Here is a 23,737-nt window from a genome sequence, read left to right as displayed (position 1 = left end):
ACAATGATCATATGGGTTTTCTTTTTATTTATGTGCTGAATTATATTGATTGAATTTTCAAGTGGTAAAGTAACCCTACATTTCTGAAACCCCACTTAGTTATGATCTGTTATACTTTTTATATATTATTTTATTCAGTTTGCTTGCATTTAGTTTAGAATGTTTGCATCTATGTCCATGAAGGATATTTCTCTTCAGTTTTCTTGTAATATTGTTGTCAGATTTAGTGTCAGGGTAATTTTGGCGTCATTGAATGAGTTGGGAAGTATTGCTTCATTTTCAGTCTTCTAAAAGAGTCTCTGTAGTAATATTATTTCCCTTTAAATATTTGATAGAATTTTCCTGTTCTGTTCTACTAATGCAGAAGTGTGATATACAGGAGGCTTTTGAACAGCACATTTTTTTCTTTAACACAAATGAAGCAGTTCAGGTTTTCTCTTTCTTCCTAGGTGAGCTTTGACAGTTCATGTTTTTTCAAGGAATTTGTTTTGTCTAAGTTCTTTAGTATTTTGGCATAAAAGTTGCAATATTTCTCTATTATATTTTCAATATCTCTAGAATCTACTACTGTCATTTCTCTCATTCTTGTTATTGATAATTTGTCATTATCCCTTATTAGTCTTGTTAGAAGTTTATCACTTTAGATTAAATATTTTTAAACATTGTAAATGCTAAATAAAACCTTGCTTCAAGTTTATATGTAGCTTATGGGCCACCCTTTGTCTACAAAGTCTTAAAGGAAAAAAATAAGCAGAAAATATTACACTTAACCAGGTTCCCATTCAGAACAAGGGCCAGTAGATAGGCATTATCACATATACAAAACCTCAGGGAATATAACATCTCTGACCTCATTTTGAAAAAAAAATTTTTTTTAATGGTAAGTTTAAGTCATCCAAGAGAAATCAAAATGACTCTAGAATAATCTTGATGAGCTAATTAAGAATAAAGATTAAAATCTTTAAATATGGAACCAATCCTTACCAACTATGATAATTAAAACTATAGCATAGTATTAAAATATTATGAACTTCCTTGGTGGTACAGTGGATAAGAATCCACCTGCCAATGCAGAGGACACAGGTTCTATTTCTGGTCCAGGAAGATTCCACATGCAAACAAATAAAGTCCAAACACCACAGCTACTGAACCCTTGCTCCAGAGCCCACGAGCCGCAGCTACTGAGGCCCCATGCTGTAAGTGCATGTGCCTAGAGCCTGTGCTTCGCAATGAGAGACACCCCCACACTGAGCAGCCTGTGCTCCACAGTGAAGATAGCCCCTGCTCACCGCAGCTAGAGAAAGCCCATGTGCAGCAACGAAGACCCAGTGCAAACCCCCCATAAAATATATGTTGTAAACTTTGACAAAGTACAAGCAATAATAAAACTAAGAAGGCAAGAGAAAGCAGGGACTAGTGAACTATGAGAATGCATATTAACAATTAAATGTTAATATGCTAAGTTTTTAAGCTTTTCCCTGGCCTTTTTATTCTCCTTTTCCTTTTTTTTTTTTTTTTTAAATAATGAATGGTAGCATTTTTCTTTCCTTTAATTCAAAGGAAATCCATTTAATATTTTTATTGTGACGTATATAGCATAGTGACATTGTAATAGCATTATGTCCATATTTATAGCCTTTCCTATGTATGTACAGAGTTTCAGAATGATTTTTGCCTACTTATAATGGGGTTTATTTCTTAGGGGTATGGCTGTGGCTAAATCTGTTTACTTTTTTGTTGTGCTTATATATATTGTTTGCATCACGTAAAATAAACCTGTATTCTTTCACCAACTGGTATTTTCTCATTGTTCTAAAGACAAGTATCTTACTGTCAGAAGTTATTGTTCTTAGATTATGGTATAGTTTTTCACTGTGTTCTAATTATAATAACCCTTATAGAATAATATTATGGATAATATGATATATAAACAATTTCTCCCTCATATTTTAATTTAATCTTTATATATTTTTATTATGAAATTCAATTTGTTAATTAAGCCTTTTGAGTAGTGGTGTCCCATTTGAATCCTCTTCACCAGAAAAGTACCATATCAGTCAGGAATACAGAAAGCCTTTTTGATTTTTCAAATAAAAACAATTATGGCAGCTGGTTACACAGATGTTAGAAAGACTGAAAAATCCAAAAGGGAAGGGGGCTTTTGGAGAAGCAAACAAGAAGAATGAGTAATGCCTAAGGATTTGAAGCTTGTGTCACTCATAGGCTATAGAGCCCACAAATCTAGACCTGCTGCTACACTGTTGAGCACTGTAGGTTGCTTCTGAACCTGTCAGGGAGGTGCCGCTTTGACTGCGGATGGCACCATCCACAGGGTTCTGTTTCTTTGTGTGTTCTATCCCAGCAACTCCAGCATTTGACAGTCCTCAGCTTCTGACTTGCTCCACTTTCTGGTCTCCAACCAGAAAAAAACAGAACCTAACAGAAAGCCAGCTTGCAGAGGAACCTCCAGCCTCCCGCAGAGCTGAGCTGAGCAGAGAAGGACTGGATTGAGGCCTCTGGCAGCTCAGTTAACATGGAGTTAAATGAGTGTATAAGTAAACCATGTATGTCTATAGTTATAAAAGTTAGGTTTTATTTTTCTAGTCCTTAAGAACTTTAAAAGACATATCCAAAATGTCTTTAATCACCTAAATGATTAATAGTATTGTAAATGATATAGGAATGGCAGCAGGACAAATGTTTGTCTGGACACAGTCCTACGCCTAATGGATACACATTAGATAAATGCTTTTTTCCCTCCCTCATAACAAGCAGTGGTTAGGAATACTAGGGGGGCTTCCCCGGTTTTCAGCGGTAAAGAATTCGCCTGCAATTCAGGAGTCACAGGAGATGCAGGTTTGATCTGAGGGTTAGAAGATCCCCTGGACCAGGGCATGGGCAACCCACTCCTGAATTCTTGCCTGGAGAATGCCATGGACAAAGGAACCTGGCGGGCTACAGTTCATAGGGTTGCAAAAAGTCAGACACTACTGAAGTGACTTAGGACGTAGCATGTACACAGGAATACTAGAACTATTGTCATACTTAAAATGTTGAAATATTATGAAGACTGAGGGATGGAATTTGGAATATCGGAGGATTTAGTACTTCCTCTATCAACTTCCTCATACACATACCCTTATTATCTCTGTTCCAAAATATTCAGGGCATTATTGTCCTTGTTCTAGTGTGGAAATACAAAGCAATAGTGAACCTAAATCTGTTACCTTGTTCACAGTTGGAAGTATAGTTTATCCTTAGAGGAAATATATTTTCTCAAGAAACATCAATTTATCTAAATTTTAAAATCATGATAATTTTTCTGACTTTTCCATTAAAACTTCAACAAACATGCCATTCTGTTCACATTTATCTATACTTGTCTGTAGAAGATGATCTTAAAATTGCTTGCTTAGCTTTGGAAATCTGTATTTGGCTGCTTTTGTATATATTAAATTTCTATATGTAAATGGTTTTTTATTTGGTATTCTAGACATTTATGTTTATTCACTTAGGTATGTTACATGTCAGGTAATGGGTTTTCTGAGAACCGAGTTTTTAATAAATTTTCTATGAACTATTGGAGTACCACAGAGGAATCTAAATTCTCATACATAAATGGTGTGCTTGGAGACAGATCAGCTCCAAGACAGTACCCAACTCCCAACCACATTCTGTCCTTTGTTCCTTCTCTGATAAAAATTTCTGGAGTTGCCTATATCTGGACATGAAGAGATTTGAGGATATATCTATGATCATTATCAGTAGATTAGGAAGAAAAGCTTCCCAGGGAAAGAGCAGTTAGTTTTTGAAGATGTCCACATGTATCAGGCCCTTGATTGTGCTCTGTTGTGCTGTGCTAAGTCACTTCAGTTGTAGTAGTAGTAAAGACACTAGCCAAACCGCAGAACTGGGGAGTGAGGGCAGGGCTTATATGAGCTGGGACAGAGCAGCCTATTTCTGAGTCTAGAGGGAGTGCCTTTCCAGGGCATAGCAGAGAGGGTTTCCTCTCACACAAAATTACTTCTTTCACACTAACTTCCAAATGAAAGAGTACCTGAAAACAGTGTCTTTGGAACAAGTCCTTGTTCATTAATGGAAGAACTGTAATTAAGTTTCATCCATCCAGATTGAAGTGGAGTATAGTCCATTCTTTTTAACCTCTGCTCTGTTTTCTCCACTAGAAATATCGTCTCATGTAATTGTAATCTCATCATGTTGTGTATTGTCATTTTATCTTGTGGTTCTCTTTAAGGTTTTCTTATTGTACATATTTATATATATGTACATATATATATATGTACATATATTATTTTTATATATTTCAGTGGGCGAACTGAAGTTCAGTCAGTTCAGTATGGCAAAGAAAAGGCAAATAAAGACAGAGTATTTGCAAGGTAAGTGACATCTAATTCAGTGTCTTGAGTTGTTTTCAAAGCAAGATTAAAATTACTGAAAACTCTTTTCCCACATATGATCACAGAGTTACCACATGATCCTGTCTTTAGTTAAACAATAAATTATGTTGAGGAAAAAAATGCTACATTTTGTTGGAAGTTTTTTTTTCCTTTTGTTAACACTTTTGAAAAACATAATAACTCATTTTATGTATTATCCAGCCCATTTACATCTTTCTTTAAATCATATTGTTAAGAAGTTGCTTTTTATTTGGGTACTGTTTTGTTATCTTCATTTTTTAAGATCTATAAATAACCAATTTGGTTTTTAAAAGTGAGATGACATGATCAGATTTGTGGTTTAGAGAATAGTTTTATGAGTAAGGACAGAAAATGATTTGGAAGTAAAGACTGGATACCCAGAGACCAATTAGGCAGTAATCCAAATGAAAATAGCCAAGGCCTGAACTAAAACACTGGCAATGAAATGATTAATTGGGAACAAATTTGAGGAATTTACTTTGTGGGTAGAGCTAGCACAAATCCTTGACCAGTTGGTAGAGGTATGTGAGAGACAGGAGTATCTGGAAAAGACTACCAGATTGGAGTGATGCAAATTGGACAGGAGTTACAGGAGAAAACGGATAGTGATAGAAAAGTTAAACTGCACAGGTCTAGTTTGAGATGTCTGAGCAGTAATCTAACAGTATTATCCAGTAGATGATTACATAATTAGAGCTGATGAGGGAGAATGACCAGATTGGTGGCAGCAAATATTAAATTGAAGACCTACTGTGCTGAACATTATTTCAGGCCCTGGAAATACAGTGAAGAACAAGATAGACATCTTGAGTCTAATGAAGTTTAAACTCTAATTGGTGCACAGAGACCTACAGTAGGTAAAGGACTGTGGCAAGGAAGGCCGTGAAGCTGGAGCCCATAATGGGCCAGAGTGTGCAAGGCCATAGTCAAGGAAATGGTCAAAGTGGCAGGCGGCAGCTGGAGTCTCTGTGGCCCTGTGCTGGGAATGGTAAGGACTTAGGAGTCTTAAGTAGGAGCCACGGGGACTGAGAGCGTGGGAGGGATGTAAACTGACATATTTTTAAAAAATATGGTAGCATTCTCATGCTTTGGAGTGATAAACTGAAATATTTCCAAATATCATATATGGTTTCTAGGATTTGCTTCAGAATAATTGGTGGGAAAGGCAAAACAAGATTCTCATGATGATGATTGCTAAACCTGGGTCCTGAGTACATGGAGTTTATCAAACTTTTCTTTCTACTTTGTTTATGTTTGAAATATTCAAAATAAAAATATAGGGGAGGGTGGAAGATTATCCTGGCTGCTGGGGTAGGATCACTGTATGGGGTGTGAATGGAAAGAGGGTGATCAGGTAATTGCATAATGGCTAATACTTATTTTGTACTTATCTGTACCAGTCAGGTTTTATATGTTAACTCACAGTTTTCAAACTCAGTGAATTACTGTAATAAATCTAATCCAAATGAGAAAACTGAGTAAGTTTGAACAACATACCTGAGATTGTTATATAGATAGTGAGGGATGCAGACAAGATTCTAACCAGGTATCCTAGGTTCTAACCATACTTTTAACCTCTTTGCAGTAGTTTTTGCTGTTCTGCATCAGACAGGTGAATGTTTGATTCCTTCCCTGCCACAGATGTGAACGATGATCCTATTTATTGTCTGTCTCCTGCAGTAGGATGTCAACTCTAGGAGGATGGCAGTTCCTCAGTCTTATTCACCGTAGTAGCCACAGCTCTTTAAAGAGTTCCTGTGCTGAGAGTCTGCTGCCAGTGGAGGCCTGAGAGTTTTAATAAATGAGAATTAGGCAATTTTGTTTTTGACTTTAATTTTCTTCTTAGTCTTTATCCAAAAGACCTCCCTGCTTTGTGTTTCTAGAGTAAAAAGTTTTTTGTTTCTTTTTTCTTTCCTCTAAAAGTATAAATTGCTTTATTTTTTTCTACTCATATAAATGATAGTTCAGTTTTTTCCAAAGTTCCAACAATGTCAAATAATGTAAAGAAAAAATTTGACCCCAAAACAGTGTTTACTGTTCAAAATTTTACCATATATACACTCACCGAGATGTTTCTATGTATGTCTATATTTGTTTCAAAAATTGTTTCATGCTTTTTCTTGCTTGTTTTTCTGCAGCGTATCATAGGAATTTTCTTCAGTGTTGAAAAATCTGCAGTCATTTATGTCAGTAAATCTTAAACAGCTAAGTCCTTTTAGCCTAATCTGTAGCTTTAACTCTAAGATTCTTCCCTTTGTTCTGCCACTTATCTGCCTCCAGAGTCAGGAGTCATTACTTAATCTGAGGCTGTGCCAGCAGTATTCCTGGAATGCTTGTAAAAATAAATAATATTACAAGTGCCTTTGAGTAAGGACATTTGAAACAAAATAAAATCATTAAAACATGATTTTTGTGTGTTCGAATAATAAAATTTACTTAATTTTTTTTTTCTTCTTTCCTGATTTACCTTCATCCTGATTTGTGTATGAATAATCTACCCAACTGGAAAATTGTTGGTGAAAAATGCCTTGATAGGAAAGATTTAGCTGGTCAGGGCTATAGGCATTTTGCTGTGATAAGTTTAACTTGAATTGGAATGATATAATTCATTTTGGCATTTGTTCAAAGAAGTTTTGAAATTTTTTTTTTGCTTTTATTTTTAGATTTATTGGTGGAAATATTGTCTATTTCTCTATTAAATATAAATCTTAGTGTCATGTTAGTGTTTTGGTTATTCAGAAAGGAGAAAAGAAAGTAAGAACACTTAAGTTATCTACCCTAATAGATATGCCTACTGAAATTATTCAAATTCCTCCTTTCTACAGTCATAGATACCCTTGTTTCCAGTTAGAAAATTCTAAGGACCTGTATAAAGGTAAAATGAACAGCAGAATGTTAATTTGAAATAATTTTCCTTGAAATTGCTCTTGAGAAAGAAATAATTTACTTCCTATCAATTCTGCTTTAACTTAGAATGTATGTGTTTATTCTAGTTCTTAGTACTATAACTTTTTTGCAACACTCCTTTCAGACTTGTTAAAATCAAAATAAATACTTTCCTGATTCTTCTTTGTTAAAACTGCACCATAACAAAATACTTATATTTTTTTATTCTTTTCCTAACAAGAAGCTTAACTATTTTGCTGCTTGATATTTATAAAAACACTGAACATGATTTCATAACTGGTTCTATTGTAATATGATATTCTAATATGAATACCAAATCATAGATGTATTATATGTTAATATCACATGCAAGTGACTTCCTTTATTTGTATGTGTTAATGCTTTAATATTTTGAGCATATCAGATTTTGAGAAATATGCAGATAGTTACATCTGCATCTTAGTTCTTTTTTTCCCAGAGTGGTTCCCAATATGTTTTATTTTTTCAATTTTATTTAAATTTTTTAAAAAATTTTATTTTATATTGGAGTATAGTTGATTACGGAGAAGGCAATGGCACCCCACTCCAGTACTCTTGCCTGGAAAATCCCATGGATGGAGGAGCCTGGTGGGCTGCAGTCCATGGGGTCCCTAAGAGTTGGGCATGACTGAGCGACTTCACTTTCACTTTTCACTTTCATGCACTGGAGAAGGAAATGGCAACCCACTCCAGTGTTCTTGCCTGGAGAATCCCAGGGACGGGGGAGCCTGGTGGGCTGCCGTCCATGGGGTCGCACAGAGTCGGACACGACTGAAGCGACTTAGCAGCAGCAGCAGCATAGTTGATTAACAATGTTGTGTTAGTTTCAGGTGGACAGCAAAGTGATTCAGTTACATACATACAAGTATTAATTCTTTTTCCATTTCAGTTATTACAGAATCTTGAACAGAACTCCTTGTGCTATACAGTAAGCCTTTCAGTTCAGTTCAGTTCAGTTCAGTCCAGTTCAGTTGCTCAGTCGTGTCCGACTCTTTGCGACCCCATGAATTGCAGCACACCAGGCCTCCCTATCCATCACCAACTCCCAGAGTTCACTCAAACTCATGTCCATCGAGTTGGTGATGCCATCCAGCCATCTCATCCTCTGTCATCCCCTTCTCCTCCTGCCTCCAACCCCTCCCAGCATCAGAGTCTTTTCCAATGAGGTGGCCAAAGTATTGGAGTTTCAGCTTTAGCATTAGTCCTTCCAATGAACACCCAGGACTGATCTCCTTTAGCATGGACTGGTTGGATCTCCTTGCAGTCCAAGGGACTCTCAAGAGTCTTCTCCAACACCACAGTTCAAAAGCATCAATTCTTCGGCACACATCCTTCACAGTCCAACTCTCACAGCCATACATGACCACTGGAAAAACCATAGTCTTGACTAGATGGACCTTTGTTGGCAAAGTAATATCTCTGCTTTTGAATATACTATCTAGGTTGGTCATAACTTTCCTTCCAAGGAGTAAGCGTCTTTTAATTTCATGGCTGCAGTCACCATCTGCAGTGATTTTGGAGCCCCCAAAAATAAAGTCTGACACTGTTTCCACTGTTTCCCCATCTATTTCCCATAAAGTGATGGGACCAGATGCCACGATCTTAGTTTTCTGAATGTTGAGCTTTAAGCCAACTTTTTCACTCTACTCTTCTACCTTCATTAAGAGGCTTTTTAGTTCCTCTTCACTTTTTGCCATAAGGGTGGTGTCATCTGCTTATCTGAGGTTTTTTGGTTATCTATTTTAAATATAGCAGTGTGTACATGTCAGTCCCAAACTCCCAATCTATCCCTGCCCCTCAGCTTTCCCCATTGATAACCATGTTTGTTCTCCTAAGTCTGTGAGTCTGTTTCTGTTTTGTAAATGAGTTCATTTGAAGATTCCACGTGATAAGGGGTATTGTATGATACTTGCCTTTCTCTGTCTGACTTACTTCACTTAGTAATAAGATCACTGGTCAGATAGTTCTTTGTTTTATATATACATAATTAAAGTGTGAAATTATTAAGTGTGAAATTATTTTAATTGGTTATCTTATAAAACAAATACGTATTATTCAGTGACTAATAGAACTAAAATTCCAATATGATGGGCTCCAAAGAAGTGTCATGTTTCTTTTGTTGTGCTGGAATTATATGAATCCTCTTTGAAATAATAAGTCCTCACTAGGATGGGGTTTTTATTAGTACTGTTTTAATGATCTTACTAGCTCTGAAAGACTAAGCTTTTCTGGGATTGTGGTAATCTGATGCACATCTATCACAATACCCTGGAGGTTTTTAGCAATTATTTAATTATTCTGTTAGCGTATTAGAGAATTCTAGAGTCCTTGCCTACTCCTTGGGATTTCAGTTGGCAGTATAAATAGATAGAAAAGGTTTCTCCTTACACTTTTTTATGTAAGATTGCTTTTTCAGCAATAATAAATATTAATTTATTTTATTTTTCTGATACATCAGTTCTTTGAATTGCTTCCAGACTTTTTCAATTGTCATATAATATCTAAGAAAAAAACAAAAAAATGTTCCCATGCAACAGAAAAATAAGGTGCCATGGTCAGAAAATAAATTTACCACATTGCAAACACTGATGAAGTGTGGTATTTTTTTCTCTGAAATTTCCACACTGAACAGGAAACATAGACAGCAAGCTTGAGTGGGTGGGTCCCTGAGGTTGAAACTGTTAATAAAATAAAATACCTTGAAATTTAGTTTTAAATGCAAAGCATTTCCATCCATGTTTAGTTTATTAACAACAGTAAAGTGTTCTATTGCTTTACATTAGGTGAGTATAACTAGATTTTTTTTTCCTCCTTCAAGTAACTCTTTCCCTCTTTTAGAAAATGAAAATAGGTGATCTCTGATTGTGGTTAGTGGACTCACTTAAACAGTTTACATTTAATAATCTTAATATGTGAGTAATCTATTTATTACATTAAGAATTAGCATTAATAGAAAAGCTATAAATACTATATGTTATAATAATCTTTATTTCAGTTTAAAAAAATCTAATACATGAGATTATTTACTTTTTTGTGAGTGATGAGGCAGGCTAAATAGTATACCGAGTTATTTTCAAATCAGAAAAACCTGTAATTTAAACTCATGATAATGGGAAGTGTTTATGTTTAGATTACTTCAAATTCACTTATGAAAAGTGAAATCTGAGTCAATGATTTTTTTTTTTTATTGATAACATTACTTCTCTTTTAGAAAACTTTTAGTGTTCTTAAGGAGATGTCAGTCAACTATATTTCAATAAAAAGAGAAAAAAGCAATGTCATTGGCCAATGTAAAAATATTTTGGCTATGAGTACATGAAATGATAGAGCATTTGTGTGGTTTGAATTCAGAAGTAAAGTTATTTGTGATTTAGTAAAATTAATAAACTAAAACATTGCACTGAAAATTTACATACTCATAGGTCATTTCAGAAGGTAGGGAAGGACCTTGGGAGCGTATATTTTACAAGTAAATTTAGGTATTTAGATGTAGAAGCCTAAGTGGTTTGTCTAAGGGAAGGTCAAAGCTAGGATTGATGGTCCCCACTCATTATTTTAATGTTTTCTACTATGTATGTAAAATTTCTTGGGTACTCTTGGTCAGTATTACCATGCTTTTTAAATCTGGTATGGGTGCATCAGTGAATTTATTACTGAAATATAAAACTATCTGAGTTTAGAAGATGATATAGTATGTATTTTTATGTAATTTACTTAATTCATTACATTAATCTTCATATGACTCTGCATGTCAAAAAGCTAGGCATTTAAATAGATATCATGTATGTTTCATAAACTTTGGCCACTTTTTGAATATGTATAACAAATGACTTCAATTGTTAATTTACCTAAAATTCTAAGGTTTTTTGTTCTCTGCAAAGATCACTTAGTCTCTTTATCACTATAGTAACTGACCATATAAAGTTAAGAAACATATGCTGTGCCCCACCGTGAGACAAAATAGTTAACTTTCTAAATGTTTCCTAAAGAAGAAAAAAAATCCACTAGCCTACTGTATTTAAAAGGGGAAATTTTAAATAAAATATACACAGCGTTTTTGTCCTGTCCTCATTGAGTCAGAGGATCAGGGTTTCAGTTTAAGGACACCCAGGAAATGATATGTTAGGAATTAAAACATCCCAAGATAAGAGTCACAGAAACTGTGGAAAAGAGACAGATAATGCCTATAATACTGATAGTATCTGGGAAAACTTGCTAACCAGCTGTTCCATTGTTTTTTTCTTTACTGTCCTTGCTTTGTTTCTTTTTTCTCCTCTTCCTTCTTCTCTTTCCTTCTTTTTCTTAGCCTTCTCTCTTCATGTAAACAGATTTACTATCTTAAGAAATTGTTTGGTAAATAGTTTCCAAATGCATTGATTTCTTACAAGTAAAAGCATTATGTTTACTCATCTAAACTATAGTCTATTAAGATGATTTCTAAAGTTTGATACATAGTTTGGGGTTTACAAATAAACATTTTTACATATTATTTAAATTGTTACTCCAGATCCCCAAGTAAACCCTTGGCACGGAAATTAATGGATTGGGAAGTAGTCAGCAGAAATTCACTATCTGATGACAGGTTAGAAACACAGAGCCTTCCTTCACGATCTCCACCAGGAACACCTAACCAGTAAGTACATCAGGGGTACGTTTTGCTAGGTTCTAAATTTTTGGCTCTATGTTTCTAGGGGCTAAACATCATAATATGTAAAATTTAAATTGTTCATTCAGGCATGATTGTCATTGCTCCAGGGCATTATTTTCTCTTATCTTGAAACTCCCTATGTAAGCAGAACAGGAAATAAAAATGCTCCCTTAACTACAAAGCTGACTTTCATAGTCAGATTACTGACCAATAAATCAAGATCTCTTAGTAGACTTAAAATCTGGGGGTATGGTTGTTGATGACATAATCCTTTTCCTTGTGTGTCTCCAACACAGTTTCTAGGGGACCACATATTACTTGAATATGCTAGGTGCTGTGATTTTCTTACTTAAGCTCCTACCCTGCTCCTGGGTTGCGACTGTCTGTGTTCTAGGAAACAGTGGTCTCCAGCCTCAGTTCCCACAGGCGCAGCCATAGCTCTGCTGAGGAGCACAGATATTCAGTATTTACTGTGAATATGTTTCATCCTAGCATTTCTCACAAAAGCTGGATGCTTGGGTGTAGGGTGTAATAATAATACATTTGTTCTGGCCAAAGATGTTATCTTAATTTTATAGAGTTAACAGATGTGTTGTATTATATGTATGTGATTAAGATAATGATAACAAAACGAGTGTCAGTTGACTGTTGAGTGTCAGTTGAATGTTGACTGTTCTTGTTAACCCAAAAAATATTTGAAGTTTTGCATGGAATATAATATTTAAAGAAGTTCCTTTGGACGTACTTTATGCACATTAATGTTCAATAAATGTGCTGCTGCTGCTGCTGCTAAGTCGCTTCAGTCATGTCCGACTCTGTGCGACCCCATAGACGGCAGTCCACCAGGCTCCCCCGTCCCTGGGATTCTCCAGGCAAGAACACTGGAGTGGGGTGCCATTGCCTTCTCCCAATAAATGTGCACTAAATCCTAAAAGCTGTTTTGCTGATGAGTGTCAGTTTAAGAGTAAATTTCTACTGTATTGGATGTAAAGTATGGTCATAAACAGTTTGGTTCATAGCATGTTGTCTTCCTTACTACTAGAAATAAAATAGACTCAAAAGTTTCTCAGTATCTTGCTAAGTTATCTTTTTTATAATAGACTGCGTATAAATTCAAAGGCTAATCAACTTGCTTGAAGAAGATCCCGAACCTGGTCTCTTTTCCAGCCAGCCTTTCTTGTTTCCAGTATCCCTCTAAACAATTACAGAAAATTGTAGAAAACACAAGAAATTTAAACCAGACAATTGAGTTAATTAATTGTCACTAACTCTGGTCAAACTTTCTGGTAATAAAACAATTTTAGGTATGATCTGAAAAAAAAAAATATTTTCCCCTAAATTTTAAAGTGACTGCGTCTCTTATGAGGATGGAAATGTTGTGTTCAATATCTCTATTCTTAGAAATTATAGAAAGCCCCATTTACAAATGAAAGAATTTATTAAAGGATTAAAAAAGAGTTCAGACCAAATATGAAAAAATATTTCTGAATTATTTATTCCTTTTATTTTGTAAATGCTGCTTAAGATGCAAATCTGTAGTGACTAAAACCCAGAAACATTAAGGTTGGTAGAGATAACAGATGATTGAAACAGATAAAATCCCCATGGCAGATTGCTAACTATAGCTCAGATCTTTGACTTCCTATTCTGTGTTCTTTCTGTTTACCCCATACTGTCTTTGTCAGAGACTCAGCTTAGTAAAATGTGGTTAGTCTTAAAACACATACCCACTTTCTAATGCAATCATATAATTAAGAAACTTGAAAATACTGAGGTAAAGCACATTTTCACTCAGTTTCTCTTCCTCTTCTCATAGTCGAAATTCTGCGTTCACCCAAGAGGGAACCCGGCTGCGGCCATCTTCGGTGGGTCATCTGGTGGGCCACATGGTCCACGCTTCCCCGAGCGAGGCCTTCGGGAATCATCACTCTCCATCTTCCACACAAGCTAATAGCATTGTTTTGGAATCATCACCGTAAGGCTTTTTTTCATTTAGCTTCCTTCTTATAAATAATAATGCCCCAAATTATTTCATTTGAAATAATCTGGGAAATTATGGTATTTGATACAAGATTTTATTTGTACAATGTTTTAAAAATTCATTGTAAATGTGCTTATATGTTCCTGAAGGTCTTGGTGGCCCCTCACTTCACAGAATCACTGTTGTTATTATTTTTGACTCTATATATTCTTGAACTTTAGTTTATACCATTACATATTTCTGTAGTTTAATGTATCACTGTGGTCCGGCAGTAAGGTGATGAAAGGTAGAATTTTCTTAATATTTTTCAGGAAGGGAGCCATAAGAATAAATAGGCAGTATTGAGGGAAATTAAGTAGCAAGGGAAAAGATCACACTGACAATAAGTTGTAGAAAGCATGCATGTACCATTTCTAAAATTTATTTCTATCTCATTACAAACTGCGTAAATTAAACTTCATAACTCAGTATGTCAGTTTAATGCCAACATGCTTACCTCATATTAATAGGCAGTTTCCTGATTTATTGGTTCATATAATGCAGCTAATTCATATGGAAGTAAAAATACAGTGTACAAATTAGGAAAAAGATACTTTGTAAGATAATAGATAAGATGATCCATTAATTGTTGAGAAGGAAAAAGAAGTTTAAAATATTGTAAAAGTGATCAGGGTTGAAGGGTGGGTCTAAATGATGGAAAGATGGAGAACAGGTGGAGTGTTGTGCTCCGGGAAAGCCTGCCTGGTCCAGAGGAGCCACTGCTGTCCTCAGTGCATGGCCAGCAGGGAAGCAGCCAAGCTGTCAAGACCACTGGGTGGTTAGTCTGGCTAATGTACATCTGCATGAAAGATCTTGACTGTGTGTGTACTTTATAAAGGATGGAGGAATAGAAAGATACACACTGCACACCGTGGAGTGTGCCCTGTGTGCACTGTGGATGGACGAGAGTTAAGATTGGTGGAAATTTATAATGTTTTATCACTTTAAAAATTATAACTGTAACCTTTTTGTTTGATTGTAAATAATAAGCATGTATTTTCTATTTCTGAAATTTTAAGAAGTGTACAATAATTAAGGATGTGATTGAAATGCCAACTGATTAAATTTTAGAATGACATGCTTTCAGCACATGAAAGCTGACCACATAGAGGAATGACAAAGCCCATCTCATTATAGACAGATCAGTGTCACTCCCGGGACCTGACCACATGGTCTCAGTCTGGTTTTTGAAGGGCTGTTTTCGTGGAGACACATACACATCTGCATACACATACAGTTGAATATTTCCTTTTGTGAATTGTATAGATACACAAATCCCCCAAATCACTTACCCTCTTCAGAATACCTTTGTTGTCTTTTCCTGACCTGAAATGGAAAAGCAGGTTTGGCATAGACTGGAACCATGCAGAGTGTTTGCTTCCCCTGCCCAGTCCACAAGAATTTCAGATGTTTTGGGCTTTCTCTCTGGATATGTATTTTATGAAGCCTATGTGTTTGTATTCAGTTTTGAATCTATAACTGCGTCTGAAATTCGGCCAATTTAATGAGAGAGTTCTGAAAAGACAAGCATAATGGTAAACTAATAATAGTAACTAACATTAGTAGCTTACAGTCAGCTTTTTTCATAAATTATCTCACTATTCTACTCAAGAGAACTCAATAAAATAGAAAAGGTATATAACCCCACTTTATAGAAGAGAAAAAGCCACACTTACAGCATTTGTTCCAAATTACAGAACTAAAACTCAGATTTTCTTACCTGAGCCAGTCTGTAGAACTTTGTATCCTGGACAAGGCTTTGTTGATATTTTTTTTTCCATTTAGAGCAAATATTTTTCAACTTGGACTCCATAGATTTTAGTTTTACCTTGGTCAAATGTGAAAAGAGTTCCAGCAATATGTTGGATTAAGCACAGAGTGTCTCAGTGTAGTGCATGGAAATAGATGTTGAGCTAGCTCACCAGTTGCCTGGTTTTTAAATGAGTCCATGGGAGTTAAGGTGAGTCCTGGCTTGGGGCACTGGGTGAGCTTGCCTGCTTCACAGGAGAAAATGCTATTAACTCACAGGTGTGTTTATTGTGGAAACAAATAGGAGGCTGTTTTATTGCTTAGAATAAAGTTACCATTTAAAGGCAGGGGTGATTGAAACTACATCCTACCATTTCCTTCCTTTCTTTAAATGTTCCACAGAAAATCAGACTATTTTTAGTTTGTAATTTTTCTAAGATAATCATTAGCCCTAAATTACTTTAAAAATAACAGATTTTTAAAAAAATAAATTCATACCACAATACCGATATGTAACAGGGAAGTTCAGTTATTTCTAAAAAGTAATCAGCAGAGCATGTGAATGGGAGATGGATAAATTTTATTTTTATTATGATACAGATTGCTAAAGGCTGCAATAGAGAACTGTTTTGACTGCAGAGTAAGCAAATCAAATCACTGCTGTTGTTGAAGCATTCATGAGGAAATTTAAAACTGACTGGATTGAAAGTCAGGAAAGTTTTTACTCACTTGGCTTGATTGACAATTTTAACAACTCTTTTGCTGCTGTTTTAGAATATGCCTGTAACAGCAAAGTGCACTTAAGTATAATATTTTCATTTTTTGTTCTTCACATAACATTTTCCAAAATGTCAGAGAATAAGATAAGCATATTATTGAAAGTTGGGCATTGGAACACTTATAGAATCACATTCCTGGTTCTCCTTTTTTCTTTAACATCCAAAAGTTAAGACGGGTGGTAATTTGTCCATAAATTTTTTATGTGGATAAAATTTGAACAGTATGTGTTTCAAGTCCTTGTTCCCATCTAGCCCCCACTTTGGATCATTTTAGGCAAGTTATTGATTTCAGATATATCAAAAACCTTTGCATTAGGAATATATTATCAATTAAAGTAAATATGGATGTTGTTAGAGCCCTGGTCTTGTATTCTGTTCATTTTAAATATAAACAGTTTCTGGTAGAATTTAAGATGCTACCATTATAAGCAAAATGGAATGAAAGAAAATAGTCATGTTCAGCATTTGCTCTGACAAGGTCTGTTGAAGCCTCAGATACTAGTAGATAGGGTTGCTTAGTTTTTGTCTATCTTAAAAACTGGCTTCTGAGCAGCATTTCATTTAAAGAAAAGGGTCCACTGCTACAGGTTTGCATGCATGCTAAGTTGCTTCAGTCATGTCCAACTCTTTGTGGCTCCATGGACTGTAAGACTGTCAGGCTTCTGTGTCCCTGGGTTCTCCAGACAAGAATACTGGAGTGGGTTGCCATGGCCTTCTCTAGGGGATCTTCCCAACCCAGGGATCGAACCTTGGTCTCTGGCATGTGGGTTCTTTACTGCTAGCGCCACCTGGGAAGCCCTTAAAGTATGTGTACCATGTGTGCGTGCTACAGGTTAAGAAACCCCTGATTTAAATTAAGTTTCCTCCTGCTTTTTGCAGTTGTTTTCTTTGAGGTGCAACTATAACTTTGTGTTAAGAGCACAAGCTCTGGATTCAGACTGGGTTTAAAACTTGGTTCCACCACTTCTAATTTTGTGACCTTGGGTGAGTTGTTTTATCTCTGTAAGCCTTAATTTCCTTGTTTGTAAAAGCAGGACGATCATATCTACCTCATAGGACCTCTGTGAACATTTAATGAGATGCTTATTAGTAGTTCAGCAGGGGAAAATGTACTTAGTATATGTTAACTATAATAAATACAAATACATCTTTCATTTAATTTGAGGGGGGGCAGTGTATACCAGCAGCTTTTAAGTATATTATCAACCCTTTATCTGTCTGCATGTCTGAAGTATGGATATCCGGTTGAACACCATGAGGAATTCCCCAGATTCTCAACTTCATCATTCAGTTCCTAATCACCAGAGACTGCAGATTTCATAATTCTCAAATGTTAAATCTAGTTCCCTGAGCTATTCTCTCCTAGACTGCCCCATTCCAGTCTTGTCTAATGAGTCACTGTGTCTTTGTCCTACCTTTTCAATTCCTTTTGACTAGTCCTCAAAGCTTTGCTTTCCCTTTGCTTCTCTGAACTACTGGCACTGATCACTTTGCCTGCAGGCTCAGTGCAACCCAGCTCCCATGCCAGTCTTGATCCAGTCTAACCTGCAAATACTGAACTGCTCTAGGACAAGGAAATAAAAGAACCAAAGAGGGTTCGATGTAAGAGTCTTAAGTCGCGGGGCCTCAGAGGATTCACCACGTGAGATGCTGTACCTGTGAGAGCAGGACTAAGTGCAGGTGTAGGCTGTTTCACTGAAGTATGGTTACCTGCCATCCAGCTCCGGCAAAAGTCTCCAGGACTTGCATTTGGAAGTGAAGGTCGGAGACTTGAAGTTTGGTTGAAACCAGAAATCTCAGGTCTGCGACCTTGGTTCCGGACTAGATGCCTACTGATAAAATAATATGACATTTTCAAGTGTATTCTTCTGTTAATCATATCCTATGGAGAAGGAAATGGCAGCCCACGCCAGTATTCTTGCCTGGAGAATCCCAAGGACGAGGAGCCCAGCAGGCTACGGTTCATGGGGTCACAAGAGTCGGGCATGACTTAGCGACTAAACTACCACCACCAATCATATCCTGGGGAGTTTCTAAACACTTGAATTGTCTTGAGCATAAATTAGTAACCAGTCTGAAATGGTTATTTACTTTGAAATACTCTAAATGTTACTATAAATTAGCCAAAATATCAAGAAGCCTGAATTCTGAACCAGAATTTTGTCTGTATCTCACAGAAGTGTGGCAGGGGTAAATGCCTAATGAAGACAGGTGACACTAGTGATTGTAATTGAATGAGACAAGAGCTCCTGGTGTGTATCTTAAAAAATGAGAGTTTTAATGAAAAAGGAGCCATCATTTCTGTTAAGTTTGTATTAGTGTCTACCAAGAGTATGGTTTTTGTTTTCTACTCTTAACTTAGAATAAACTTTATACTTATATGTATGAAAGATGTATTGGTACGGTTAAACTTTTGGCAGCATTTTTTTTTAATTTACAGTTTTCAGGGTTTATCCTGTTTATTTTTATTTTTTATGAGTAATTATAATCATCTCTTTGAGATTATATTTTCTATACTGTCTGTATGACCAATTTTTTCCCCAGCTCCCATACTTAAAGCCAGCTGATTACTTCTCCTTGTAAGACCCCAGCCACAGCCCTGATCCCTCTTCTTACTTTGTTCCTATTTCCCAAGTCCTGTCTAAACTACCTGATAGTAGATGCTGGTCTTCCTGTAAGTTATAGATCCCTTCTTTCAGATGCTAGCTGTTATTCCTTGTAGGGCTTCGTTCCACTACACTGCCTGATTGTCCTTCCAGAGTATGTGATGTCTCTTCATTCTGTTTTCCTTGGCAGTTTTTGTTTGTTTTTGCTTTGGCCTAGAAATAGAAGCTTTTTAAAGAACTGGCCTATTTCATGATATTATTTCAAATGTATTATAATTTTAAATTACAATACATGGTTTACCTATGAAAGTCATCTTCCGGTGGAGGCTGACTTCCTGTTGCTAGAGGGAGGGTGGGAGTGGGGCGGCTGGCTCGTCCATGTGCGGTTTTGTGGGGCAGCCTGGGGCGGCCCCGGAGTGGCTGACCCTTTGCCTGCAGAGACCGGAGTCACGAGGCGGCCACCGTGGCAGGGTCGGAGAGCCAGCTCAAGAAAATGGTGTCCAAGTACAAATACAGAGACCTAACTGTATGTGAAACTGTTAACGTTATTACTTTATACAAAGATCTCAAACCTGTATTGGATTCATACGTTTTTAATGATGGTAGTTCCAGGGAACTAATGAACCTTACTGGAACAATTCCTGTGCCTTATAGAAGTAATACATAGAATATTCCAATCTGCCTGTGGCTGCTGGACACATATCCGTATAATCCCCCTATCTGTTTTGTTAAGCCTACTAGCTCAATGACTATTAAAACAGGAAAGCATGTGGATGCTAATGGTAAGATACGTCTTCCTTATCTACATGAATGGAAGCACCCACAGTCAGACTTACTGGGGCTTATTCAAGTCATGATTGTGGTGTTTGGAGATGAACCTCCAGTCTTCTCTCGTCCTACTGTTTCAGCATCCTATCCACCATACCAGGCAATAGGGCCACAAGATTCTTCCTACATGCCAGGTATGACAAGTGGGATTTCTGCATACCATCCGGGTACCCTCCCAATCCGAGTGGTTACCCAGGCTGTCCTTACCGACCTGGTGGTCAGTATCCTGCCACAACAAGTTCCTAGTACCCTTCCCAGCCTCCTGTGACCACTCTTGGTCCCAGTAGAGATGGCACAATCAGCAAGGACACTATCCAAGCCTCTCTCATCTCAGCAGTCAGTGACAGACTGAGATGGCGGATGAAGGAGGAAACGGATTGTGCCCAGGCAGAACTCAATGCCTTGAAACGAACAGAGGAAGACCTGAAAAAAGGTCACCAGAAACTCAAAGAGATGGTTACCCAAGAAGTAGCTGAGGTTGATAAAAACATAGAACTTTTGAGAAAGAACTCAGTTCTGCTCTGGAGAAAATGGAAAATCAATCTGAAAACAATGATATTGATGAAGTTATCATTCCCACAGCCCCACTATACAAACAGATCCTAAATCTGTATGCAGAGGAAAATGCTATTGAAGACACTATTTTTTACCTGGGAGAAGCTTTGAGGCAGGGAGTAACAGACCTAGACATCTTCCTAAAGCATGTACGTCTTCTGTCCCATAAACAGTTCCAGCTGAGGGCACTAATGCAGAAAGCAAGAAAGACTGCTGGTCTCAGTGACCTCTACTGACTTCTCTGATACCAGATGGAGATTGAACTTTTCTAAAGTATTCTTTTCTTCTCTTACTTTCTCTTATATTAGTAGGTGTCCCAAATAAGTTATTGCCGTTTATCATTCAAGTGTAAAATATTTTGAATCAATAATATGTTTTCTGTTTTCTTTTGGTAAAGACTGGCTTTTATTAATGCATTTTCTATCCTCTGTAAACTTTTTTTGTGCTGAATGTTGGGACTGACTATGCTAAATAAAATTTGTTGCTTTAAAAAAAAAGTCATCTTCCTAGATAATTGTTTAAGTAGTAGATTGACTGCATGTAATACTTCTGCATTAAATATGAACACGGAAGTTATTTCTTAAAATAAGATGAGTTAATATGGGTATGTTTTTAAAATGTAATTGATAGCTTTTGCCCAGAATAAGAATTTTAGGAGTCTTTGTTTATATTCTTAATTACTTTTATACACTGTAGAAAGATAGGTAGAAAGAAGAGAGAGTGAATGTTTGGTTATTGAAGTTGAAAAAATAGAAAGGGTAATTGCTACCAGGATTACTGGGAGAGCACATAATTAGTTTGTGAAAGTTCCCCAGACAAACTATAATAACCCTCTGCAATAATCAGACTTGTGGAGAGCCTGTCTCACTCTCTGTGAAGTTACTTTAACAAAAAAGTTACATAAAACAATGAAAGACGACAGATAGTCCTATCCTGAAATCCAAAATTGTATTGTCTTTCCTCTCTGAGATCTTGCCTAGTCCTTCCAGCCTGCACTGTATTCTCCTTACCTTTTCTTTATAGAGTTTGACTCAAATCCCAACTCAGGTCAGTACACTTAAAGTCTCTTCCTTCCTGTGTCTTCTTGCAGACTCTGAATAAGTAAAGGAGAAGGTATATTCAGACACCCACCGAAGTGTGGGTGGGATTCATGTGGACTGGAATGCCCATGGTCACCTAAAGGCAGCAGCTATCACTTGGCTTTGTTCAGTTGTTAACAACTTGTAGTGCTGGTCCATTTTTTCCAGAGCTTCCAAGTTTTTCATTCTGGAAATCCAGATTTGTAATTTTTTAAATGTAGTCAACTCACAGTTTTACAGTGAACAGGCCAAATGTCTGTTAGCTAAAGTTGGCCCACAAGCCATGAATTTGCAGCCACTGTTCTTGGACAATAATTTCTAATCAAAATGAATGTTAGTTGTTTAGTTGTGTCTGACTCTTTGCGACCCAATGGACTATAGCCTGCCAGGCTCCTCTGTTCATGGAATTCTCCAGGCAAGAAGACTGGAATGGGTTGCCATTTCCTTCTCTAGGTACTAATCAAAAGCACATAATAAAAATCACGTCTATAGTTTTTTGGACCATATACCCCTAGTCTCTAACCCCGGAAATGCAGATTCAGCAGTCAGCAGAGTGTCCCCTCTTGTAACTGAGTGCTGCTGCCGTGATGCCCCTGCCCACCAGGCATGGCTCACTTAGACACCGTGCTGCCTATCAGGTGTATGTTTGTCCCTGTTGTTTGTCTTGGCACTATGTTTAGACAGTTAGCTGAACCAAGGATAAAGAAAGTTGCTCTGACTCCATTCCCACCTGATCTTAACCTTATAGTTTTGCCAAGATCTTTAGTTTTAATATGAAATGCTTCCCAGGTGTGATAGCCATATGCAAAACTAAAAAAAAAGCTTCTCTTCACCTTCCCCACATGGTAATACTTAGTCCTAAAGAAGAGATGAGACCTATTGATTAATCCATGTGAGATCCAGTGACTTCTGGTTTTCGTGAAGTCTTAGAGTATTTTGATAACTGCTTTTTAGAAATTTCATATCTGAGGCTCTGCCAAGGGTTGCCTACAGTTACCTGTCCTAATCCCCTACAGCAGGCCATAGTGGAAACATACATCTCTATTGTAATCTGTGAGGACATTTTCTTGGACCACCAACCCTTGAATGTATTAGATCTCAGAGGCTTGAGTTCTTGGCAATTGAAATTAGCAGAATAAAAACTAGTATGTCTGGGACCTGGAGTCTCTAGCCATCAAGATAGACCTCAGAGAAGCTTTTGCTGAAATGGGGAGATATGCTCTCTGATGCAGTCTTTATAGACTTACCAGAATTTAGAGCATTTTGAGCCCTGAAGACTTCGATGTAGACCGCTGAGTGGTTGTTATTGTTAATCTGCGTATTTAGCAAGTATAATTTATACTAGATTAGAAGAGCTGTATTTTCTCTTAGGAGAAGTTAGATCATTCACTGTTAATCCTGGCTGACTACCTCGGCACTAAGCAGGTTTTAGTATCACTGCCATATCTACCACGTGTCTAGCAGCAAGTCTCAATAAGTTCACAGCTTCTCTACCAAGAGCAGCATGTCTCCAAGAACCACTCTGGCAATAACCTGTGTGTCAGTTATCTTGGGCCAAATTATTCCATGGTAGCAGAGTCTCCCCACTCACAGTAACGTACAACAAGGGTTCTTTCTCCCTTACATTCCGTATACTCATGGATCACCTGTGGCTCTGCTCTATGTCATGATCATTTAAGGCTCAGACTGATAGCAGCCCCTGTTGGGACATGGCTGGTTTCCTGCCTGAGGGAAGAGAGAAACACAAACACAAATACTCCCTTCAGAAGTGGCTACTCATATTTCATTGCCCAGAGCACATCATATAGCCAGTCCTGATGTCAGCCAGGGAGGACTGAAGGGTACAGTTCTGCTTCTTGCAGGCCTTGTAGATGTGCAGCATCTGTCTGTAGCCTGTCCTAATTACCACAGCAGCAGCCATGAGGTTGACACAGCAGCTGTCAACTCTCTCTCACCTGTCCTTAGGCAGTGGGATAAAAATTCTTTTATTTTCCCAAAGGATCTCCTGCGACCTCTGAGATAAATAAAAACCCCACTGATGGTCAGTTTTCCCCTTCCGGGTCCCTTCAAGTCCAAGACTTCTATGGACACAGGCTTTCTGGGGTCCAA

At 37.0% G+C, this 23,737-nt stretch overlaps 1 protein-coding gene and 1 pseudogene across 7 annotated transcripts in view; both read left to right on the top strand.

The window, feature by feature from the left end:
• PTPN4 (protein tyrosine phosphatase non-receptor type 4) overlaps positions 1 to 23,737 on the top strand; it is a 190,592-nt gene that overhangs the window by 124,444 nt on the left and 42,411 nt on the right. For all 7 annotated transcript variants that reach the window (XM_070389259.1, XM_070389265.1, XM_070389270.1 and 4 more), the window contains 3 exons: positions 4,329 to 4,397; positions 11,872 to 11,997; positions 13,829 to 13,987. In XM_070389259.1, the coding sequence (XP_070245360.1) occupies positions 4,329 to 4,397; positions 11,872 to 11,997; positions 13,829 to 13,987 (354 nt within the window). The remainder of the gene's footprint in view (positions 1 to 4,328; positions 4,398 to 11,871; positions 11,998 to 13,828; positions 13,988 to 23,737) is intronic.
• Positions 19,597 to 21,114, top strand: LOC138990449 (tumor susceptibility gene 101 protein pseudogene; annotated as a pseudogene).

This window comes from Bos mutus, chromosome 2 (genome assembly GCF_027580195.1).
Source record: "Bos mutus isolate GX-2022 chromosome 2, NWIPB_WYAK_1.1, whole genome shotgun sequence".
NCBI lineage: Eukaryota > Metazoa > Chordata > Mammalia > Artiodactyla > Bovidae > Bos > Bos mutus.
The sequence above is the reverse complement of the archived record's forward strand: the minus strand, read 5'-3'. Positions and strand labels throughout refer to the sequence as shown.